The sequence below is a fragment of the Atractosteus spatula genome, chromosome 11 (assembly GCF_055471065.1).
Source record: "Atractosteus spatula isolate fAtrSpa1 chromosome 11, fAtrSpa1.hap1, whole genome shotgun sequence".
Taxonomy (NCBI): Eukaryota; Metazoa; Chordata; class Actinopteri; order Semionotiformes; family Lepisosteidae; genus Atractosteus; species Atractosteus spatula.
Window position 1 is genome coordinate 40522931 of NC_142716.1, and position 17565 is coordinate 40540495.

General features: G+C 37.1%; 1 protein-coding gene across 1 annotated transcript in view; it reads left to right on the plus strand.

The window, feature by feature from the left end:
* Positions 1-17565, plus strand: part of dnah9 (dynein, axonemal, heavy chain 9) — a 148567-nt gene that overhangs the window by 20927 nt on the left and 110075 nt on the right. Inside the window, exons 16-28 of the mRNA XM_088928171.1 lie at positions 57-253; positions 1107-1531; positions 1819-2041; positions 2270-2436; positions 2794-3664; positions 4163-4293; positions 4888-5014; positions 6218-6370; positions 7741-7866; positions 8637-8876; positions 9836-9996; positions 12415-12571; positions 15552-15656. Coding sequence (XP_088784297.1) covers positions 57-253; positions 1107-1531; positions 1819-2041; positions 2270-2436; positions 2794-3664; positions 4163-4293; positions 4888-5014; positions 6218-6370; positions 7741-7866; positions 8637-8876; positions 9836-9996; positions 12415-12571; positions 15552-15656 — 3083 coding nt within the window. The remainder of the gene's footprint in view (positions 1-56; positions 254-1106; positions 1532-1818; positions 2042-2269; positions 2437-2793; positions 3665-4162; positions 4294-4887; positions 5015-6217; positions 6371-7740; positions 7867-8636; positions 8877-9835; positions 9997-12414; positions 12572-15551; positions 15657-17565) is intronic.

Consider the following 17565-nt stretch of genomic DNA (forward strand, 5'->3'; position numbering starts at 1 on the left):
CAGGTACTGTACATGGTTAAATGTTTATGAAAACTGGCTTCTTTCATTCCCCTCAGATTCAAAGGGCGGCATGGTGCCTTTGTTTGAAGTGATGTTGGATCTCCGTATTCCAGAGATGATGTTCCATCCTTCACTTGACTTTGGTGCCACTGATGGGTTTTATGACATGATGGATGGTATTATCAATGACATCTATAGGATTGCTTCACTGGTGCCACGTGTTGCTGAACACAACACATTTCCACATTATCAGGTATTATGGCTTCTGGTCATTTAGTGTTGAAACACAAAAAGGCAATGGACCCTTAAGGCTGAAAAATATGGAAATGAACATTAATATACTATTACTAAACACTCAAATAGTCATAAATAACTTTGCTCTTCTATATTTAACCTGCTTGAATAACATACATTTTGCATCTATGTAAATGACATGTAAATCATTATATCGAGTCAGACGTCCTATTCAGTACTATTATTTATTTGGGGAAAAGTATTTCCATCAGAATAGATTTTTTTAAAGCTACCTAAATTGTTGATCATGTATGTAATTGAAGTCTCTGATTTGGTAAGATGTATTTTAACATAGATTGTTAAATTTCTATGGTTATTTTTATTTATTTACCATTGTATCATATGAAGGCAGGGCAGTGGTGCAGTGGATAACACTGCTGCCTTGCAGCCCTGGGGCCCTGGGTTCAATTCTGTACCTGGGGTGCTGTAAGTGTACAGTTTTTATGTTTTTCACGTGGCTTTCATTCAGGTGCTGTGGTTTTCTCCCGCAGTCCAAAGACATACTGGTATATTAATTGACTTGTGATAAAATTGGCCCTTGTGTGTTGAATGTGTGCGTGTTTGTGCCTGTGTGTACCCTGTGATGGACTGGCATGTCATCCAGATTGCCTTGCTCCTGTTGCTTGCCAGGATGGGCTCTGGTTCCCCTGCAACCCTGTATTGGATGAAGCAATTAGAAAATGGATGGATGTGCTGTGTATTAGCAATGAACTTACTTACATGGATTAGCCTTATATTCCCTAGGTTTGATTATGCAGCAGAGTCTGGTGGTTATAGAGGGCATACTTTGCCTGTATTTTCTGTCATTTCAGGTAGACATGGAAGACATGGCAGATCTGGCAGACATGCGACAATACCTGATGGATGGTGTTCAGCAAGTGATGTCTAAGTGTTGCGATTACAGGAACTCCTTTGACCATTACTCCTACCTCTATGTGGATGACAGGAAGGAGTTTATGCGCCAGTTCCTATTGTATGGCCATGTCCTCACCAGCGAAGAAATAGAAGCCCACGCTGAAGATGGGGTTCCTGAGACCCCCCCAACACTGGAGCAGTTTAGAGAGCAGGTTGACTCGTACGAGAAAATTTTTGATGAAGTGAACCATCTAGAGCCCATCACCGTGTTTGATGGGTGGATGAGAGTTGATGGCCGTCCTTTTAAGAGCGCTCTGCTGAATGTCATCAAAAAGTGGAGTTTCATGTTCAAGCAACACCTGATCGACCATGTGACAAATAGGTATGACGTCCACCAAAACACTGAAGAGCCAGTCATGCAGTGATGGTTCTTATTATACTTCTGGTTCATATACTATACTATATAATTATACTGGTAAAACAGAAAAAAATAAATAAAATCATTACTTTTGAGATTTATTAAAAACAAAGAATTCTGTCCCTGGCGTGGGCATATACACAAAATTCAGGTCCTAAAATATCAAACTTATTGCAATTCATGACTGCATATGTGTAAACTCGCCTGTTCCAAAGCTGTTTTATTACATTACTGTATGTTTGTCTCCACAGCCTGTCTGATCTTGAGGAGTTCATTAAAGTGGCAGAAAAGGAACTAGGCAAAAAGGTTGAGGAGGGCAACTACAATGCCCTGGTAGAGATTATGGGACACTTAATGGCTGTGAAAGAGAGGCAAAATAGCACAGATGAAATGTTTGAACCTCTGAAGCACACAATAGAGCTGCTGAAGACTTATGAGCAAGAATTACCTGAGGAGGTGTACAAGCAATTAGAGGTATGCTTATTTGGCTAAATTTGTAATTTGTAGCAGAAAAAAAATGTAGTATTGTGTTTAATGTTGTTGCCCTAAAGTTTTATTTTTTTAATATCAATACAAGTGTGTCCTTTGTTTTACTCAGCCTGACTTCACTATTACTTCTTGTTGAAGGCTTGTTGAGGACAGTATAATTGTTAACACTGCACTCAATATTAAGATTTTGCACTGTGGTTTACCTCTGAGTAGGAGCTGCCTGAAAAATGGAACAATGTAAAGAAGCAGGCGGTCACTGTGAAGCAGCACGTTGCTCCTCTGCAAGCAAGTGAAGTTGCCAGCCTCCGACGAAAGTGTGCAACCTTCGATGTAGAGCAACACATATTCAGGGAAAAATTCCGCAAAGAAGGGCCTTTCAGGTAAAATAGGAGGAAAAATCTTGAAGGCAGGGTCCCAGTTCTGTATGCAAAGATGTTGCTGGTAGGACCTATCTTACATATCAGAATTTTCTTTAAAAGAATCTATGATTTTTAGCTGTACTTTATAGCTATCTGCAGATACCCAGTGTTTGAAAATTTTTTTTGGCCCAGAATTATCTTTATATAAGAATAAGTATCAAGCTTTCAGGTTAGATTAAGAAAATTGTGTATGATTTAATTATACCTTATGTTAGTTTGTTTTGAATGTAATGTTTGAATGTTTGTTTTATGTAAAATGTAATACTTTAATCAGTATACCATTTTCACTTTAAAAACCTTTGCCTTATTTCCTCATAGATTTGACTCTGTAAACCCTTACCATATGCTAGATACAGCTCACAAGCAGATTTCAGAAAAGGAGGCCACAATGGCTGCTATAGTAGAATCTGCTGGCTTGTTTGAGGTTAACACCCCAGACTACAAGCAGCTGAAGCAGTGCCGAAAGGAAGTTTTCCTTCTCAAGGAACTCTGGGATATGATCACGATGGTGAACTCCAGCATGAGTGACTGGAAGACAACCAAATGGAGGGAAATCAATGTGGAGAACATGGAGCTGGAGTGCAAGAAGTTTTCCAAAGACATTCGAGGCTTGGATAAAGAAATGAGGGCATGGGATGCATTTTATGGGCTGGACAACACTGTGAAGAACATCCTAACCTCCCTACGGGCGGTGGCAGAACTCCAAAACCCTGCCATCAGAGAAAGACACTGGCACCAGCTCATGCAAGCTACTGGGGTCAAATTCACCATGGATGAGGACACCACTTTAGCTGATCTCTTGCAGCTGAATCTACACAACTTTGAGGATGAGGTGAGAGGCATTGTTGACAAAGCTGTAAAGGAAATGGGTATGGAGAAAGTCCTGAAAGAGCTCAACTCCACGTGGACAAACATGGAGTTCCAATATGATCTGCACCCACGGACAAAGATTCCTCTACTAAGGTCTGATGAGGAGCTCATTGAGACCCTAGAGGACAACCAGGTCCAGTTGCAGAACCTTATGACCTCAAAGTACATTGCCTTCTTCCTGGAGGATGTCTCCAGCTGGCAGAAGAAGCTCTCTACTGCTGATTCGGTCATCTCTATCTGGTTCGAGGTCCAGAGAACCTGGTCCCACCTGGAGAGCATCTTCATTGGCTCAGAGGATATCCGATCACAGTTGCCAGAGGTATGGACACTAAAACTGCTGCCTCTTGTTTGAGATGCACAGAAGCGTAGAATGTTTTTTTTAATGTTTATTATTTGAGATGGTGTGATCTCTGGAGATAACAGTAAAGTGAGGAAAATATTTTATAAATGTGTTATAAAATCTAGAATCTGGAAGATTATAGCAAGCTATATTACTGTGTATATTCTTGTGCATTCAATAGTGTCTTAATTAAACTAATTATTTTTTTCTAAAATAGTGTACTAAGAAATCTGCAACAATCTGCTTTTGTTGTGCAACTTATACTTTTGAGATTTTTTTTCTTCCTTTTTCCTTGTCCTGGTTTGCTGTGCTTTAACGGATATAAACACTGTATAAGTGATGCTTCTAACTAATATTGGGTACCAGTAGTTAAAGTGTGATCAGATAATCACATAAGGTAATTTACCGGGTAATTTCATTATTAATTTTCTAATAATCCAATTTCTCAGAATTAAGTCATTATTATTTTTTCAACAGGACTCCAAGCGCTTTGAAGGCATTGATACAGATTTCAAAGAGCTAGCAAATGATGCTAATAAAACTCCCAATGTAGTGGAAGCTACCAACAAACCTGGTCTTTATGATAAATTAGAAGATATTCAGAGCAGGTGGGTATATGTACTATAAATAAAATATTTAGATTTTTAGTGTGATCGGTTGAACTATAGTAATAGGGAGCAGTTAATTCTAAACTAATGGAACTTAATTATCTTCTGTTTCAAAAGAACTAAAAAGATCTTACCCACAAAATTAGATGAGAAACCTTCAAGCAAATTGCGTGGCACTAATAGACAAATTTGGTAATAGACATTTCAGCCGACCACGTTTTGGTTTTATTGCGAGATAGGGAAAAACTCTCATTTTACTAGAACGTGACTTTGAAGGGAAGGAAGATTAAAGTTATGGTTTAGAAAATATAAAAAGGATTGTAAAATGGCAAAACAGGCTTAATGCAATACCGTAGTAGCAAATCGGAGGAGATTGGATTTCTTTTGATTTGCATGGACAACTGTTCTGAAACTGTTCATTTGTTTAAATCACTGCAGTAGTACTTAGAACTGATCTCTGCTTCCACAAATGTGCTTAAGGATAATTAGGTAGTAATTGTTGAAATAGTATTGCTTTTTCCCTTAAAATAAAATGAGTTCTGTTTCATGGTAGAATATTTATCCTTAGACTATATCTTTTCTAAATTGCTGCAGGCTTGCGCTGTGTGAGAAGGCCCTGGCAGAGTACCTGGACACCAAAAGGCTGGCCTTCCCCAGGTTTTACTTCATTTCATCTGCTGATTTGCTGGATATTTTGTCCAATGGCACTGACCCTCATCAGGTAGATATACTTATTAATTGTCTTAGGATCTGAAGAGCTGAACAGCATCTGTGTAGTTGTGGTGAGAATAAAAGTGTTTGAAAAGGAACTGCACTTTTCTTCAGTTCGTTTTCAGAAGCATTGAGATGTCAAAATTGTTGAGCCCAGGGGAGGTAAAAGAAGCCAGTCTCATGATCTCAGAAAAAACAATGCATTGTCTAACACTGAAAGTCTATTCCATTGATTGAAGCTGCCGCTTCAGGTATTTGCCTCAAGAGGGCAGTGATTTTCATTCTGCTCCTGTAGGTCCATTATCAACCTCAGTGTACTGAACAGATGAAAATTCTCTTGCTTGGAACTTTCTTTGTAATAACCCAGGACCCTTACTAACTTTACACTAAATACATTTGCTCCTGCCAATGAAAGAATTATTCAGTTTTTTTCACAAAAAATAGATTCTACTTAATCAAGCTAACACTGTAGCACTTCAGCTTATATCTGCTTTACAATCTGTGAGCTTGTAAGTTTCTTGACACCCACAAGCTAAGTCTTTCTGTATCCAGCTTTCCATCAATTTTGCCTTGAGGTGTTCACGCATTGTTTTCCACTGTTGTTGAAATGTGCTCTTATGATATTAAAAGCTGTTCTTGCAGCCTGACCCAGTGGGCTAATAGCACAATAGCCACAGAAATGTGCTTTTACACTGACATCATTTTAAAATTATACAACACATTATTACATAAGTAATTAATATGCTTGAGCACGTATTATGTAGTGTGTCCAAATGTTGTGCCAGTTGTCTTTTGGGAGATAAGAAAACAGGCAAATATACATTATTTTTTACTTCATCAATTCCTTTACACTTTCAAATCCAATATGAGATGCCATGAAACCTGAAGCTGTTGTATTTTAATGAATAATATAACATCTGGACATACTATAATAATGCGCATATCTAACCAATATAAAGAAATATGCAAAGCTAGCAAGCTCTAAATATGGGACTGCAAAATAATTTAAATATCGGGTTTCTGCAGAAGGCATGCAAAATGAAGAAAAAGTAGCAAATGTTTGATCTCAAAGAGAAAACTATTGAGGGGAAAAAGCGGTAGGTTAAAACATTTTATTATGTTTTCCCCCCCAAAAAAACCTTAAGCAATGCAAGATTTCATTAATTTAAATTTCAGAAAGATTTTATAAATATTTTTTTTCTTTGCTCCATAGGTTCAGCGACATCTATCCAAGCTCTTTGACAATACAGCAAAGATGAAGTTTCAGACTGACGCTGATGGCAAGCCATCTAAAACTGGCCTGGGAATGTACAGCAAAGAGGAAGAGTATGTTACCTTCAATGAGCCATGTGACTGCAGCGGGCAGGTACAATGGAATTGCTTTAACCACAGGTTATTAGCAAATGAATATGATTTGTAGTAAGCTGAAGTGAACATGGGAGTATATTGTATATCCATCCATTATCAGAAAGCTGCTTATCCTGGTGAAGGTCTCAAACTGGAGCCCATCCCAGCTGAATAAGGTGCAAAGTGGGCATGAGAATGCATGACTGCTCTCTACGTGAATGAGAAGCCATTCCATCTCAGGGCCTCATGTACGCTGTTTCTTAATTCATTATGCTTCACCCTCGTTTCTAAAAGGAAAAAAATGTGATGTGTGACGGTGGCTATAGAAATAACTTTTTAAAAATCAATTCATTTATCATTGTTATTGATGTTAAAGAGTCCATAAATATAAAATAGCATAAATATGCGAAGCAAAATAAATGTAATGACCTCTTATGCTCTTGTGCATGTCCCTGTAAAGCACTATGCGTGTGATTATGTGTGCAGATATGAAAGTAATCTGATTCTGAAGCAATTATGCAGCTACATTGAAATAAAATGTTACGGAGAAATTCATTCTTCGTAATGAAAACAAGTGATAACATCCAATCTGTACACATTTCTAGAAGGGCTGTAATAAAGGTTTCTCATTGCTGCAACAAGGTTGTTTTCTTTGATGATGTTTTGTCCTTTAGAATGCATATTTTTGGAAAACATTTGAGTCATGTTGTTATTTGGGGAACCTTTGAGTAGAGGTATTAAATATCATGTTAATGGGTATTACAGTATATAAGCCCATTAAGTCTGCATGCATCATCTTTGCAAAAAATTGTCACAAAATGGAACATTATAGATGTTTTTTCTCAGCCCATGATAACTGTCTCCTTGCATAATAGGGAAATATTTTTGTAAGATTTCAATTTTCCATGTTGTAACTGTTCACTGTATTTGTTGAATTTCTTGTTTTCTCTTTTTCCAACCCCACCTCTTAGCACATTTTTGGGATATGGCTACATCAGCTGTATTTTAAATCATTGTATGTGTGTAAAGGAAAAAATAGTCTTTTAATGTTGGTCTTTTGACATCAAAGAACTTATGTGAGCTATCTAGGCTGTATGCTGCTGTATACGGTAAATTATTTATGATTGCCCTGCAAGGACTTCAAACACTGTTCATGAATATGCACTCAAAAAGATGTCATTGTCTCCAAGGTTTGAAGCTTAAAGTCTGGAAAATATTCAGTATATCCATCACTATCTTTTTTTTCTCTCCATAAATATATACAGTATATGTCCAATTTTTGTATGTGAACAAATAAAGTATTTCATCCTATTTCTCACAATGCATTTCATGCCGTTCCAAAAACATAAGTGAAATGCATTCATGAGTTCTCTGAATGTTTGCTTTGAGGTGGAGGTCTGGTTGAATCGGGTGCTTGACACCATGAGAGCTACTGTCCGTCATGAGATGACTGAAGCAGTTGTAGCTTATGAGGAGAAACCCAGAGAGCAGTGGCTTTTTGATTACCCAGCGCAGGTATGTTTTTGTTTTCTGCTAAAATCAAATTCCAAATACATTATACATATATATCTCATGCCTTGACTAATGGTGTTGTAATTTGTTCTCAGTTCATTGTCACTTGTGGCTGGTTTCTTTTTCAAGTAGAAAAAAATGTTGCTTAATAGTTGGTGCAAGCTTTCTTAATTATCAGTTCTGATTATGTTATTTTTAAAAATACTGTGGGAATACTCTGATTATTTTTATTCCTTGGACATATGTCTTTTCCATTATCAGCAATTTACTTGTTCATTGTTCTTTTACTTTAAATCCATCCATTCAAATTAAATGTTAAAGTATCTTATCACGCTCTTTAACTGTTATCTCTGCAGCTTTGACCTGATCAATTAGAAGGTTTCTGTTAGTCAGGGACTACCAAGGGTTTCTATAAACCTTCTTACACATTATACTCTTAATTAGATGACCTTCCATTTGTAGAACTGTATATAAAAAACACAATTATTTGTTAGTGGTTTATTAGTCTGCATTAATTCTACAAGAGGTTTGAATTGAGTTCGATACCTTGAATAATTATGATTTATGCTCCCAGTACAAGTGGCTCTGGAATCGTCTTATGCATTGGGTTTAATTGCTTAGGCTGTAGGGCCAAATCTTAAGGTAATAAATCAAGATTGGATACTGGCGGAAAGCAGAATTCTGTATGTGTGTAGCTGCTTACACTAATTATACATTTTTCATGCTGTTCAGCTTATACAAGAAGGCCATTTGAAATGCATCTGTATTTTTAGGTGGCTCTGACATGTACCCAGATTTGGTGGACAACAGAAGTTGGCATAGCATTTTCTCGACTTGAAGAAGGCTATGAGAATGCCATTAAGGAATACTACAAGAAACAAGTGAGCCAGTTAAACACCCTCATCACTATGTTGATTGGTCAACTCTCTGCTGGAGAAAGGCAGAAGATCATGACCATCTGTACTATTGATGTCCATGCCAGAGATGTTGTGGCCAAGATGATCGCTCAGAAGGTACAAAGTGCCAACTGCTTCATAATGAAAGTACTACATTAAAACATTCCTCTTTGTTAAATGCTAATGCTGTTTCCTTCTGCTTTGATGGTTTTAGGAAACCAGTGATTACAAGTGCTTCTTTTAATATCGGATTTGGTTTTTATTTTGAACAAAAAATATGTTCACCGATTAGATCTATAACATTATTTACTGTTACATAACAGCTAGAGTAGTTATAGAAATGCTCCTATTTTATAGAGTTATAGAAATGCTTCGATTTTAACAATTCATGTTCTTTACCAATCAAAGTTATGGGAAAGTTACAAGTACTGTATGTAGCTCTTGAGAGTACTTGTGTTGGCTGTCCATCTAAACAACAAATTAATTTGATTAGTGATTGATTACTGTACATCTTGTGTAATAAGAATACTAAAGATATAAAGGTTATTCTTATTAAATAATACTTCTGTGACAGTGGAGCGCACCTCCCACTGCACTCCCTACTCCGCGGCGCGTGGGAATGCGCAGCTACAGTACCACACCTAAGGCTGAGGTCTGCTATTTAAGATCCCCACGCGTCCGCAGACTTTGTTCAAGTTTAGAACCGGAGCATTTACAAGACAGCTCCAAAAGGCTTACTCTTTTCTTTCATATATGATCCTGTCGTATACCGAAGAACGATTGCCTTTCCAGACAACTATGCACAGCGCTCACTCCCTGACCAAGGATAAGAAGCGCTCTGCCAGTGTTCAGGCAGGACCCTTTTGAACCCGACACTATTACACTTCTAACATCGTCTTTCCAACATCTGAGTGATATTCTGTAAAGACAGAACAGTTCACCAAGCACAGCAGACCAGGCATCCTTGTATTTTACTAACAATTCTCAGTGTGTTGCTCATTTCTGATATGGTCTGTATAATATGCTCAGAAGAGACTCTCTATTTGACATTCTGGTGGTTTCTTTTTGTCCCACAGGTAGAGAACTCTCAGGCATTCGTGTGGCTGTCTCAGCTCCGACACCGCTGGGATGATGAAAGGAAGCATTGCTTTGCGAACATTTGCGATGCCCAGTTTCTGTATTCATATGAGTATCTGGGGAACACGCCACGCTTGGTTATCACCCCGCTGACAGACAGGTGAGCTGCTGGCATACTGCAAAATGTCTTTATAGTCAGGTCTCTGGATTGTTCTGAAGCTGTGCTTTTATTTGATTCTTAGAATAAGCCAGAAAGGATGTAGAAAAACGATGGGGAGTTATGGGATAAGGCTTTGTATTTGTTGTATTGAATACACATTACTTGAGTTGCAGTCCTTAATGACCATAAGTTATGTATGCATTTGCGCTAAATAGCACCTTGATTTGATAGTTGTTTTTGTAAATTCTGTAGCTGAGCCATATGCTGGGGCGAGGCATTGAAAATTCAAAACTTCAATGGGCGATCTTGCCAAGGGTCCCAGGGGGAACACAGAACCTGAATTCACATGTGTAGAAAAAAAGAAACTTTTATGTCGGGAAGGGAACATCAGGCAGGGGTGGTTCGATTTTTCATTCCACAGTGTCCAATCCTAAAGTGCCACCTGGTAGCACCAGCTGGAAATGAGAAAATAAAAATGAATCTGTTTAAAAACACATTTTTAAATGGCCTTTCTTTGTTTCTCTGATACAACCAAAACATTAGTCTCTGATAAATCAATCACCATCTAATTGGCCGAACATATGGTTAGTCCCTCATCTTGGCATTCAATCTCTAGCAGTGTCAGAGACCTGGCTTAGGTCCAGATCTAATGCAGAGAGCACATTTTAAACAAAGTGTGGGTTACAGAGTAAGTGGATTTGTGTGCTATATTTTTTTTGGAGTCTGAAAATCAATAAACATATTCATTAGCTGGGTTTAAGTTTTCTCACTTTCTTCCCACCTATTTCTATTTGCCTTTTAAGGTCTGCCAAAGATCATTTAATCATAGTTACAGTACTTATGGTAGTTTACATTCTGGTTATACTTTTAAAATGTAATTTAAATAAAAAATGGTTTTAGGTTAAAACCAGTAGTTATACTAATCAATACCAACATCTAAATTTTTAGATGGATTAACAAAACGTTTCCGACACTGCTGATTTACAGTGTCAGAAAAATGTTTATGATTCCAGAATTATTTTGACCTGCACCACTATATTGTTACAAATTAGTGGGGTCAGGAAATATACCCAACCATAAGTTAAAATGTGAGGCAAGTCAAATGGAGAAATGGAGTAATGGCACATACATTTTCTCTGGTACAGTTTTGGTGATAGAGAAAATAATCAGGGTCAGGCTTGATGACAGGACAAATATCTATCGACAATACTTCAGACAGCTACACAACACACAATACTAAACAGAAATACATATAGAAAGTAATAATAAATGGATCCTAAGCAGAACAAAACTTTCCTTCCACATCATGGATGCTCAAAAGTGAATGGAAATCAATTTCCCTATTCTAAAAATGCATCACTAAGAGAGAATATTTTTTGTTTAAACTTTTAACAATGCAGGAAGTTGGAATTTCCTAAAATAAATAAGAAAGCAAGATCTAAAATAATGTTAAGATTATTTATCCAGAATCTAGACTCCAGGACTAATTAGGGGGTTCTTTCACATACAACAAGCTTTGAGGAAGAGGAGGGTGAAGGTGATGTTCCTTGTTCTATCCTTGGTGATGTTGAATGTCCTTTATTATAATTCAAGATTCATAATTTATCATGACGTTAGTTAACTGAAACAAACCATTATAACCTTCTAATCCTTTGATCATCTGTGTTTATCTGCCTCTTAGCTATCTCACATACCTCATACCCATTGTTTTAGGCTTTCTGAGTAAGGATTTGAGACAAGATGTGAACTGCAAACGACACCCCCAACAGATCATATAATACTAAATATAGTATATCAGAATATTATATAATATATACTAATGAATATTCAACACTGTGATTAACTGGTGTCCTGTCCAGGGTGTTCCCTGCTTTGCACTTGTTTGTGGGATAGGTTCTCTCTCCCTGTGACACAAAATTGGATGAAGTACAGTAGTTAGAACATGGATGGATGAATATTAACACAAACATATACAAGAATTCTAGGTATACAGACACACAATTTAAACACTAGTCTTAAAGTTAATTGTCAGATGAATGCATGGGTCTTTTCTCTGTCAGCACAGTCAAATTGCATTGTCCAGTAGGAAGACAAAACACTTTAGACATTGTCAGGCTCCTGGGTGCAGTTAACTTTAGAGATAGTGCAGTTAGTGGGTGTGTGGAACAAGCTACCCAGCCTTGTTGATGCAACCCAATGGATTTCTCATAAATCAACTGGGTGAGATCTTTACAGTTATAGTTTGTTGCGATTATACAAAATAGCAAGATGGACATGGAATTACTCGTAAATCTGTTACTAGTATATTCTTTATAATTTACTTTGGACTAATGTAATGAGAAATGGGGGTAGTATTTTACAGCTGTTTCAATTTAGTATGAACAACATATAATACAGTATATATTACTTTTATATTAGGTGCTACATCACGTTGACCCAGTCTCTGCATTTGACTATGAGTGGTGCCCCAGCGGGCCCTGCTGGCACAGGAAAGACCGAAACCACTAAGGACTTGGGCCGTGCCCTGGGAATCATGGTCTATGTATTCAACTGCTCTGAACAGATGGACTACAAGGTACTGTACATTTCAGCAATGCATTTAGAGGAGTCAACATTTTTTAATAATTCAGAAAAGACAGTAATTTTTTATTAATGTTGCACTGGTATTTTCATGCTTGATAGGAATGGAGTGAAGAACTGACTAAAAAGTCAAGGGAACACTTGAAACAAATTAAATTGTTGGAATAGGGACTTAAATAATATAGAAGAGGAAATGTCTTGGGACAATATTTGGACAGTATAAATTTGGCTAATATTACTTGCTAAATTATAACTCCAAACTTGGCCTCCTGTGGCAGAGGAGACAGATCTGGTTGGCTGGTCTTACTGCAGCTAAAGGGATGTTGGTATTATGTTCAGTGCCTCCGCATTCCCTCTCCTGGCAACATAGAATCCTGTCTTATCTTGATATTTGTGTACTGTAGAGCTTTCTAATGCTTGGATCCATGTTTCCAGGGAGATATATTGCTGTTATTTTGTTCCAGTTTTTTTAATTAAAGGCTGGTTCACTGTATCCATATGGGAATATTGAAGAAGTGGACAGAGGCTCCTCCGTCCGGCTCAACCTCTGAACCTTTCCTTGTCTGACACATTGTACTTTCCCTAGCAATCTAAAATGAGGGTCATTAGTGTTGATAGTGCATTCTCCTGTGCCAGAAAACATATCATTCACTAGTCCAATGAGGGTCATTTGTACTTTTGTGTTTTAATGCATCACAACAATTGAAGTTTCTGTGGGCACACTAAAAAACAGGCATGGTGAAACATCAAAAGCTTTGGGCTGTGACAAAATGTCCAAAATACTTAGAACCATGGTTTTTAATTGTGGAGTACTAAATTTTTTTTTTAGCATACAATTATCATGCAAAAACATAATAACTTTGAAACTACATCCATCCATTTTCTTCCCATTCAGGTTCATGAGCCAGTTCTGGCAAGCAATGGGCACAAGGCAGGGTACACCCTGGATGAGACACCAGTCCATTGCAGGGCACACACTGACATAAACATGCATGCACATATTCACACCAGGATCAGTTTTCTCAGAGACCAGTTAAACTACTGGTATGCTTTTGAACTGTGGGAGGAAACCGGAGTACCCGGAATAAACCATCACAAACTGCAGTTTGGTATAATTTGTTTCATTGTTATTTTGAACTGAATTTCATCTTATTAAGATCAATCCCTAGAAACAAAGAGTCTTTCAGGGAAATGTGTCCATTGACCCATATTTATTTCCCTGAAAATGCACTCAATTCCTCTGATGTATAGGTTGTGACAGTGGTGTGAACAATTTACAGAGAAAGAATGTTTTGAAATTTATAATAATCTTTACTTCTTTACCTGAGATCATGTGCTACTGCTTATTAATTCTTGCTCTTCCCTGGAGGGTGTCAGTCATACTCTGAGCTGTTTATTAATCTCCATGCAACACCTTTCTTCCTCTGCATACAGGAGACAGATTAGTTAAGCTCTGATAGATTAGTTTATTTACCTCCCAAGCGATGTCTGAATAGCCTCCTCAATTTATTATTTTTTTTTCCTTAAGACATGCTTATTTATTGTACTGTAAAAATATACTGGTCAATGGAAGCACATCTGTAATCTCCAGGTACAGCTTGTTCTGCACTAAGTATCCTACCAAAAGTAGCATCATTAAATTACAAATAGCTAAGTCTCTGTATCTTATATGAAATATATGAATACTTTTGGGGGAAGATTGGACTGTATAATTAATAGCTGAGAGATGCTAGATCAATTTAATAATTGTTTACTTTTATTTTTCTTACTTTCTAATGCTGGAGTTCAATTGGGAAAGATAGAAATGCCTGCTCGTGCTGTGTTTGTATTTAGACCACTCTTGTGAAACACCAAGGTGGCTGCCATAACCTAATATCAAGGTTACATGCTCATTCAGACTCTTTTTAAATTCCTCCTGAGTGCATATTTCCTTCAAATGCTTACCTGTCTTTTTCAAGTATTGATTATAGCAACACGAAGTAATAGTGAGTGCTCAAAATAAAAAAAGTGACTTTAATGTATGTTATAATAATGTTATAGAGTTGTTTCTACTGTATGTATCCAGTTTTGTTCCAGTACGCTTTTTCTTATGTTATGATGGTGGTCCCATATGTTGATGATGGTGATTTCATTCTCACTTGAGCTCCTTAAGGTGTTATTAAGGAGATCAAAGCAATTCCTTTTAATTTTACATAAGGAAACAAGCTAAAATTTGTTGTTCTCAATCATGTTCATGTCTGTGTTTTAATAAAAGGTTGGGATTTGTGCTTCCAGAGGCTGCCCCATGAATTCCTTTTTTGTTCTTTGTATTTCTATTCAGAGTTTACCTTATAATCTGTGTATTGTGCTTTGAGGGGGTTGTTGGCAATGATGTGTTGATTGTGTTATTAAAGTGTGAATGTTAATGTTCAACAGCAGCTTGAATTATTGGGGATTGTGTAACAGTGATGTCATCCCTTTGAAACCAAGATGGACTAGAATCCTCCTGTAGCAGAACTCTTTTTCAGCCTAGCTGAGTTTGTTGCTGTTGGGAGAGTGGTGTTGTGTCCTCTCTGAGCTCATGAGCTACCATGATTGGATCCTGACAGGGGCAGAGCAGAGCTAACATGATATATAATGATCACATGAATTATTGCGCATGCTGATCATACACAGTAATCTGGACAGAAAAAAAGTATATTTGTTTTATAACTTGCAACTTCTGAATTGCAAATGTTTGATTCTGACAGAACAATGATTATGAATCATTAATCATTTTAAATAAATGACACTTTCTGTTACATAGCATAGCATACCGTTTCCATATATGTTTAATTAGAAACAGTTAAAAAGTTAAAAAGTTAAAAAAAATACTATATTCAGTTTCAGCTTCACAATGTACCTACTATAGCTTGGAATGCACTAGCAACATATTTCACCAAACTCAAGGTTTTAGGTTTGGCAATCTTGTGACAATTATTTTTTCTTCCTGTCAGTCATGTGGGAACATTTACAAAGGCCTAGCACAAACTGGAGCCTGGGGCTGCTTTGATGAATTCAACCGGATTTCTGTTGAGGTGCTGTCCGTGGTAGCTGTCCAGGTAGGCGACCTGTTATGATTATTGTTGGAAGCTGTATTGTAATAAAAACAGTAATGTATGTACTTTACATAGGACATACTGTATTTGTGAGGGGCCTAGAAAAATGTCTTCCACACAGTGATTCTGTAATGAGTGACAGTATGAGATACTTCTGCTACTGTATGTGCCCATACAGTTTCTAATAATTTCTTCTGTCATTTGTTTTAAGAATTAATTAATGAAGATCTCCCCAACACTTCAAAAATAATTTCTGAGAAGTATTTATTATTTGGTTTTATTCTGTATTTATGTTGCCAGCTTTGTCAGGACATTTATCTTCAGCCTGACAGCTTGACATATTGGTATTGCTCACTGTTGTGTTTTCAGTTGAGCTGTCTACAGTTAATTTATCATTTTGCTTGAAACGTGATTGACATGAGGAACAGTTTTTTACAACTGAAGATTCAATGTAGAATTTCAATTCCTGTCCAAATCTTGGGAGGGATTAGAGCTTGGCAAACACATCTTGTAGGAGTTCTTTGTTTCATCCAGTTTTTGTATGCCCTTGGCTTCCTTAAACTAAGTTTATAGTGAATAACTGTGCCTCCAGAAGATAAACGGCATGTTTTACTGTAATTATTTTTAGTGAGTTTGACAGATTTAATGTTTTTTTCTGTCTTCTGAAGCACAGAGATACACAAAATAGAGTAACTTAGAAGATGCAGAGAGCAAGAAGGAGTGTAGGCAAGACTACAACGAATTTGTTCACTGTGCTCTTTACAGTAAATGCTAGTGAAATATGTCCATTGTATATGGAATGTTTATTTTCTTTTTAAATGCATTAACAGTAAAAACAATAGCCAGTACAATACAAATATATTTTTATTATTCTCTTACAGATACTTCTTGATAATCCAGCCAATAAAATCAAATTTCTTTAGGCTCCATCCAGGCTCCAATTCTGTTACCTTAGGGTAACAGAAAGAAAACTGGCTGGCTAACATATGTTTCTCAATTCAGTTTTTCATCGAGAGTGAATTTCATGCAATAAATGTTTAGTACGTTAGATGTCTTTAGAAAATAAGTCAGTTGTTATGAGTGTAGGAGAGTAATGAAATACATTTAACAACTTTATATCTTCAAGTTACACATTTTTAGCTTTAACTTTATTCTGTTAAAGTTATTCATTTTGGACTAATATTCTGATTTCCAATAAAACAGTAAAATCACTTTAGTTTACTGTCACGATCGCTACTCCTCCTCTTAAGGGCACTCCAGCCCTTCCTTGTTCTGCCCCACTACCCGCACCTGTTCCTTATTCCAGCCCCTCTTCAGTTCCCCCTTAAAAGCCAGACGCAGACGTCATTCGAGGCTCTTCATGAATTCCATTTTGTGAGAGCCCGGGTCCTGCTGCGTCTGGCTCCGTTATGGTTTTAGATTTCTGTTCCTGATCCCCCCACCGGTCCCGACCCGGTTCCTGGTTTTTAATCCCTTGGATGGATCGCCTGGCCATGGACTTATGCTTCTGTTTTGGTTTCCTGTTTGGACTTCGTCTTGGATTGTTTGCCCCGGACTCACTTCCTCTGGACACCTGCACACCTAGGACACGCCTCCCTGTCTCCATACCCGTCTCCTGCATGACTTTTTCCTAGTGTTTCCTCTGTTCGTGACATTTATGTTTGTGATTGTAGTTAATTTATGACTCTCTGACTTACAACATTTTTTTATTTACTTGCAAAAAAGAGAAACAATTATAGTCTTAAATTAATATAACTTTTAAATGGTGTAACCTGTATATGGTGCTCATTTTCTAATATTCGAATATCAGATCATTAAAATTCAGTTTTACTTGTTTAAAATTATAGAAATGAATATATAATTTTCATAAATATGTAGGCTTCTCAAAGTGCTGTAAAGAATGACAACAACA